This window comes from Carassius auratus, chromosome 26 (genome assembly GCF_003368295.1).
Source record: "Carassius auratus strain Wakin chromosome 26, ASM336829v1, whole genome shotgun sequence".
In the NCBI taxonomy this organism is placed as follows: Eukaryota; Metazoa; Chordata; class Actinopteri; order Cypriniformes; family Cyprinidae; genus Carassius; species Carassius auratus.
Genome location: NC_039268.1, coordinates 13,575,726 through 13,583,568, shown reverse-complemented (window position 1 = coordinate 13,583,568; position 7,843 = coordinate 13,575,726). Strand labels below are relative to the sequence as shown.

The 7,843-nt window shown below is 33.2% G+C and overlaps 1 protein-coding gene across 1 annotated transcript; it reads left to right on the top strand.

Moving 5' to 3' along the window:
- Positions 1-3,497: 3,497 nt before the first annotated feature.
- Positions 3,498-6,977, top strand: LOC113044379 (uncharacterized). Its single transcript, XM_026204332.1, has 4 exons — positions 3,498-3,800; positions 5,183-5,521; positions 5,910-6,028; positions 6,452-6,977. Exons 1-4 carry the CDS (start codon positions 3,716-3,718, stop codon positions 6,560-6,562), a joined length of 654 nt encoding a protein of 217 aa, XP_026060117.1. The 5' UTR covers positions 3,498-3,715; the 3' UTR covers positions 6,563-6,977.
- The last annotated feature ends 866 nt before the right edge of the window (positions 6,978-7,843 follow it).

Genomic DNA, 7,843 nt, shown 5'->3' with positions numbered 1-7,843 from the left:
CCTGTCCTGCCCAGATTCAGCGCTCGACCAATCAGCAGATCACAAGGAGGTGCGAGGACACCCCCCTCTCTCCACACGAGAACAACAGCAGGCCGCTGCTGGTGCATGAGGACAACAGGCAGCACATGTTCGTGTATTATGGCATTGAACTATGGTTAGTTAGAATAATAAAAATAAAGAACCTACGGGATCTGTTTTACTGTTGGAAGGAATTAATTTGTTAAGTAAGAAATGTAACAATTGGCATGTGCGCCAACTTTATCAATTTAGAAGGAAAATTTCGCCAAATATAAAGATCTACTGAAGGTCTTTGGTTGATGATATAAATCGCTTTTGCCTGTGAAATACTGTATTTTCAATTAGACAAAGGACACAAAATTAGTCTACAATGTGTGTGTATAACTTATATAATCATCATCATCATCATCATCATATTATTATTATTATTATTATTATTATTTTACATGGTAAATTTTACAATGCACAAACAAAATAATTGCAAATGGTTTCTAATCATATTCCCTTTTAAAATGGAATTCAACTCACTTCTGAGACCCCTTCACCTTATTAAGATATTACCGAGAGGAAATTAAAAGCCAATTCATGCATTTAGATGCACTCCTCGTGTATGATTGTTTGAATTGATTGTTAAATGTCTCTGTATGTCATTCGCGATTTCTATTAATTGTTTGTTGTATAAACATTAGTTTGTATTGGCCTTATCTCATTGTATTGTCACTTAGTGATGTTGTTATTTATTTGTAACCAATTTGTTACCAACTTTTTGTAAAGTTTTATATTAATTAATTTCAGTGAATAATTGTAGATCATTTTTTTCTTAGCCACATCATGTGGTACATATAAGTTACAAACTCCAAAGTAAAAAAACAAAACAAAAAAAACGAGCATTTCGTTAGTCTGTTAATCGGTTATATATACAGATATTTTGAAGAACGAAGCAACATATATATATATATATATATATATATATATATATATATATATATATATAAAAAAGTATAGTAACGTTCTCCCCCCAGAGGACAAAACCATAAATGCAAGAGTCGTGCTTTATTATGAAAGGTTGCACCCAAAAATCCCCAGCAGCTTTTCCTTCTGTTTATTCTTTGGCACTTGAAATGTGTGTGTGTGTGTGTGTGTGTGTGTGTGTGTGTGTGTGTGTGTGTGTGTGTGTGTATATATATATATATATATATATATATATATATATATATATATAAAGAAAACTCTTTGAATTAGAAGGTGTGCCCAAACTTTTGGACCAAAAGTTTGGACACACCTTCTCATTCAAAGAGTTTTCTTTATTTTCATGACTATGAAAATTGTAGACTCACATTGAAGGCATCAAGGGCTATTTGACCAAGAAGGAGAGTGATGGGGTGCTGCGCCAGATGACCTGGCCTCCACAGTCACCGGACCTGAACCCAATCGAGATGGTTTAGGGGTGAGCTGGACCGCAGACAGAAGGTAAAAGGGTCAACAAGTGCTAAGCATCTCTCCGGGAACTCCTTCAAGACCATTGGAAGACCATTTCAGGTGACTACCTCTTGAAGCTCATCAAGAGAATGCCAAGAGTGTGCAAAGCAGTAATCAAAGCAAAAGGTGGCTACTTTGAAGAACCTAGAATATGACATATTTTCAGCTGTTTCACACTTTGTTATGTATATAATTCCATATAGAATTCCACGTGTGTTAATTCATAGTTTTGATGCCTACACTGTGAATCTACAATTTTTTATAGTCATGAAAATAAAGAAAACTTTTTGAATGAGAAGGTGTGTCCATATATATATATATATATATATATATATATATATATATATATATATATATATACAGATCAACAGTTTGGAAATATTACTATTTTTAATGTTTTTCAAAGAAGTTTCTTCTGCTCATCAAGCCTGCATTTATTTGATCAATAATACAGAAAAAAAAATGTAATATTGTTATATATTATTACAATTTAAAATAATTGTTTTTAAATTTATTATACTTTAAATTATCATTTATTTCTGTGATGCAAAGCTGAATTTTTAGGATCATTATCACATGATCCTTTAGAAATCATTCTAATATGACGATTCATTATCAAAGTTGGAAAACAGTTCTTCTGCTTAATATTTTTTTAGAACATATGATACTTTTTTAGGATACTTTGATGAATAAAAAGTTAAAAAAAAAAAAATATATATAAAATAAATATATTTAAAATAAATATATTTATTTTAAATAAATATATATATAAATATTTTGTAATAACAATTTACACTACAGGTCAGTAATTTGGGGTCAGTAATTTCTTTCTTTCTTCTTTTTAAATGAAATCAATACTTTTATTCAGCAAGGATGTGTTAAATTGATAAAAAGTGATAGTAAAGAAAATATATTATTAGAATTTGTATTTATTTTGAATAAATGCAGTTCTTTTTAACCTTTTATTCATCAAATATATTAGACAGCAGAACTGTTTCCAACACTCATAATAAATCAGAATATTAGAATGATTTCTGAATGATCATGTGATAGACTGGATGTTACATGTGACACTGAAGGCTGGAGTAATGATGCTGAAAATTCAGCTTTGCGTCACAGGAATACAATTTTTTTTAAAGTATATTAAAATAGAAAACTATTATTTTAAGTTGTAATAATATTTCACAATATTACTGTTTTTTCTGTATTTTTGATCATATAAATGCAGGCTTGATGAGCAGAAGAAACTTCTTTCAAAAACATTTATATATACTCACACTGTTTTGAATGGGAGGCGCTGTAAATGTTATCACATTTTGTGGTTGACGCAGGAAGTATGTTAAAGGGGGTGCTAGCACATGTAGGGGTCTGAAACCAGTTCCAGTTTTAGGTCTAAATATAAAGACAACCACAAAACCTCATTACCTGCACGTGTTCTCATCTCATGAATAATGTAGGAAGAAACTTAATTAATAAGAATCTTTCTTTCCATCAAGGAAAAAGCAGAACGAATAGAGATCGTCATCAGCATCGTGGGTTGGTAATGGTTTCAGTGTTCTGTGAATCGGTTGCCATAGAGATCACAAAGTGCACTGATTCTGACGTGCATCCAGTTTTAGATTAAAAACAGGAAACAAGAAGACTTGTTATAAATCAGCTTCAAGGCATTTTCCTTAAAGGCATGTGTTAGACAGAGTCAGTGACTGCCAGAAAAGGTCTTTAAATGCACTTTATTAAATAAATGCATGCAGGTCTTTTCCGATCAAGGGTTTCTGTCATTTTAACATTGAAGAGTTCTCTTTCTTTTTAATCCTCCCTATCTCTCTTTCATTTTCTGCGTCTGTTACTCTCAAGTTCGAAACCACTTTAACCCTAAATAACCCCCCTCCTGACAACTCTTTAAACAAAACATTTACTAGAAAACCCCCTCAGGGGTCTCCTTTACCTGCCCTCAATGAGAAAACACCAGCTACTGTATGATACCATAAGAACGGTAACAGACGCACTTTATGAAACCTTAACACGCAAATAGCATCCTCCACAAAGGGTGCAAGGAGAGAATGGAAACTTCCTGTTTGGCTCATGATATGTTCTTCTGTTACGCTGAATGCTAAATTTGCCGTACAAGCGCGCCATACTTGCAAAACAGTGCCAAAACGAAAGGCAGCCCGCCGTTTGCAACAGCATTTCTATTGTGTGAAGACTTCGAATTCAACAGATGGAGATTTTTAAGACGTGTGTGACCTTCTTAAGTCTCTGTCTCTTCCATAGCAGCCTGTCTGAAACACAGAGCATTTGCAAAGGTAAGATCTTCTTTTCTTGTGCTTTACTTTAAACATTATTACTTTTGTTTGTGTAACATAACATATTACGGCTGCTTTGGTCATATTAAATCATTTTTAACCGATTAGCTGAAAGCATATGAAGTATATCTTGACTTATTGGACAAAAGCCTCATTTCGCATGGGATGGAATATGCCCTGGGACTGATTTTTAAATGCAGGGGCTTCAAGTCGAGAGGCCTGAAGTGGCCTGACAGCCCAAGACGAGGCACTGCAAATGTTAAAGTGTTTTATATTTGTAAGAGAATCAAGAGATATTTGGTTCGTCTGTTTTATCAGCCATTTGGAAAATCACATTTTATGAGGCTGGAGAAATAACGTGAAAATGTGTATATTATGTTGAAATTATGATACGTAAAGGCACCATTGCACGATACTATAAGACTTGGGGGCACGATATTTGACACGATATTTGGGGGAAATGCCCTTATAGACAAATCTAAATACATAATCATATATGACAAAATATATATACAAGAAAAACACATAATAGGAAAATAAGTAGAAAAAGAATTCAGAAAATTTTACATCTTGGTACCAGTGTATAAATCAAAATCAAAATACAGTCTAACCGATTAAATGAGCTTTGTTAACGAAATATTATGCAGTCAGACTCATTAAAAACCAACTTTTCCACAAACATCTCATCTCAAATATTACATTTTACAATCTCAAATATTACATTTTACAACAAGCTGACATGTTTTGCCCTGACATTCTGACAGTAGAAAATGAAATACTGAGGGAGTTAATCATTTTGCAGAAGAATGATTCAGTATTTCCTTTTTATCTTTCTTTTTTTCCAAAGCGAAGTTCAAAGCAAATTGCTCAAAGAAACTTTGTCTCTATGACAACATTTCTCCACTCTTACAGGCAAAAGTTAATACTTATGAAATTAAGAAACAAGTCAAAACTGTTCTTCAGTTCTGTTATTCTGGCATTTACACTTTTGCAGCTTGCTTTTTATTTTTATGAGTGATGTATATAGGAAAGTGCCTGTGCATATTAATTTAACATAACGTTTCCTCAGGCCACCATGGATTGAAAGGTAAAGCATAATTCACTTCTCTGATCCAGAGCAGTAAAAAAAAAAAAAAAAAAAGAAGAAGAAGTGCATACACTATGGTAGCTAAAGTTATCTTGAGAAAAGACGCTGTCTTTTTTTTAAAACGTGGGTGTCTTGCTGATTTGTGGATTCTGCAAAAACCACAGACAAAGTACATAATGTAAAACAAATATAAATTTGACCAAAGTCATATTTCAGATTTTAAAAGTTAAACTTAAAAACTGTGTATTAAGCGGTTTTAAGATGTTATTGATGTTTTGTTTCCTCTTCACCGCAGGAAATTTACCTCCAGTAAAACACGTGGCATTGAACAGCAATGTTTCCATACCCTGCCCTGTACTCAGCGCACCAGAAATGGTCTTCAAATTATTCAAAGGCTCAGAAGAGATCTTTTATATCAGCATTAATAATACATTCATCGGCAAAAACAACAACAGCCCGAAGAGAGGTGGCCCTTCAATTTTCAAAATCAATGATACGAATAACAGTACCAGTTTTATCCTGAACAGTGTAACGGTGAATGCTACAGCCATTTACACTTGTGAGGCCGAGAAAATCTTCCCTCCACCATTTCAGAAAGTGGAGCACAAACCACAAACTTTTGTGTTTGTTGAAGGTATGTTCACTATTATTGTTATGGAACATTCTCATTGTCAACAGCATTACACAATTGGCAAAATAATTAGTTATTTGTAATTCAGACATTTTATTATTTGTGCCTTGGTTGATTTGCAGTTAAAAGTCACATGTTGTATCACTCCTTTTCTCTCTCTTTCTGTGTGTGTGTGGTTCAGGTATTCCCTTCTTTGTTTGACAAAATGTCAAAAAAAAAAAAAAAAAAAAAAAAACTGTAGTACCTAAATTTGAATATATTATGTATAGAATATATAGAATGTTAGAATATGGAATATATAGTTACAATATACAGGTACAATATAAAAATTATTATGTCTGTGGAAAGCCCCAATAAAACATAGAAATCCAACATGTGTGTGTTTCAACAGGGAGACCAGTTAAACCGTGTGCCGTCTGTCAACACACTGATCACCTGGTTTTTTGGGTTGTGCTAGGATTACTGGCCGCATATGGGCTATTAATGACTTGCACCATTTTCATGCTGCGGGTAAGTACTTATATTTACATCTAGAAAAAAAGGCTATTCAACATAGTATATATCTATAACTAAAATTAGTGTATTACTGAGTATTAGAAAAGTTATCCATTTGATTGAGGTCTCATAAAATATCATGAAGATATAAAACTGTAGCTAATATCATTTTTAAATATGCCAATTAGTAATCTTGGCCTTATAATATTGGTAAGAAATGCTGTGCTAATATATTATATTATATTATATATTTTTTTAATAATAGCATACAGTGATTATAGTGTTTACACTTTTTGATAGTATCATTTACCAACTAATATTAATTGATTAATGGATTGATTTAAATAACTTGAATGTTGATTAATTGATGCATTGCCCTTGGATGCTAATTGTTTTTTTGATGTCTTTCCCATGCACATCCCATCCTTTGCACATCAGAGCAAGTTGAGTCAAATTGAAACTCCCTTCAAGGACAGAGAATGCAGACGGAAGTGGCAGGGGGTTCAACATCCAACCTGGCAGGGCTTTCACATAAACACTGTCGTATGAGATAACATTTAACAGGCCCTACCAAGAACAACCACTAAAACATCACATCAGACAATGATGTTTTAAAAAAGGGCACACTGCATCCTGAGAAAAATCCAACTACATTTATTTTTCACAGTTTCTTGTATTATATTTTCATTTAACCCACTATGCAATGTAGCCAAAATGTTGTTAGTGTTGCTAGCATGTGTGTGTGTGTGTATGTTCTCTCTCTATGTCCTTTTTTATTGTTAATTGTATTTGGAAATAAACAAAACAACAAACCTTTCCTTTTTGATACTTTATGCGCATGTGCCTGTCTGAAAGGAGGCATACACTTAGTTTGTTAAAAAGAGCAACCTATATGTTAAAATAAACCTGCTCAGTGATTTATTACATCCACTTCAACATTCTCCGGTAGTGAACCACTTTTCTTTTAACCCCTTAACTGTCACCCCGTCCCGAATACGGGATGCCTTAAGTTTACTTCACTATATTACAATTAAATCTAATCTAATCTTGAAAAACTATATATCGTTGGAAAGGTCTAAGACTCCCAAATATATATTTTACCAATGTTTTTTTTTGTTAAAAAATGATGTAGGAAAAGTAATAGATTAATTTATGACAAGAGTGCACCCTCAAAAATCTACAATATAACAAGAGTAAAAAAAAAAACACATTTTAGAAATAATCAGAAATGATATTTCAACTGAAAACTTAAAATCTCAAAATTAATTCTTTAAAACCAATTTTAAAATCAGACTTTGCATTACCATGTAAATGGTACATCAATATCATGTTACAAAATGTTTTCAGTCATGGATTATAAAAATGTAGGTTTGTATCATGCGCATTCAAGTCTTTCTTCAAAAACGTGAGTGACAGTTTTAAAGAGCATCCCCAAAAGGAAGTTTTGCTGTTTTCAGCTATTTTTCCCCACCAAAGTCACACCCCCCGTCTCACACACTCATCGGAAAATAACAAAATGACTAAAAATGTTCATCTCATGAAAGCTCTGCGGTTAAGAGTCCTGAACCTCTTACTGATAAGTCTGAATCAGTTTTTAGTTTCTTTTTCTGTCTTTCTTCTACCTTCTCACGCTATTGATGATCAACAAGCAATAACACAGAACATCCACTGGAGGGAGACGCAGGACTTTCATTCCATTAACCAAAATCCTCTAGAGTCTGAAGGGCACTGTTAGTGAGTGTTACTCTGCAATTCTCCCTCCCTTTCTATAATAACCCCACCCTGTGTGCGAACACTCTTAAATAACTGTCTACCCACGCTGCGCGCTCA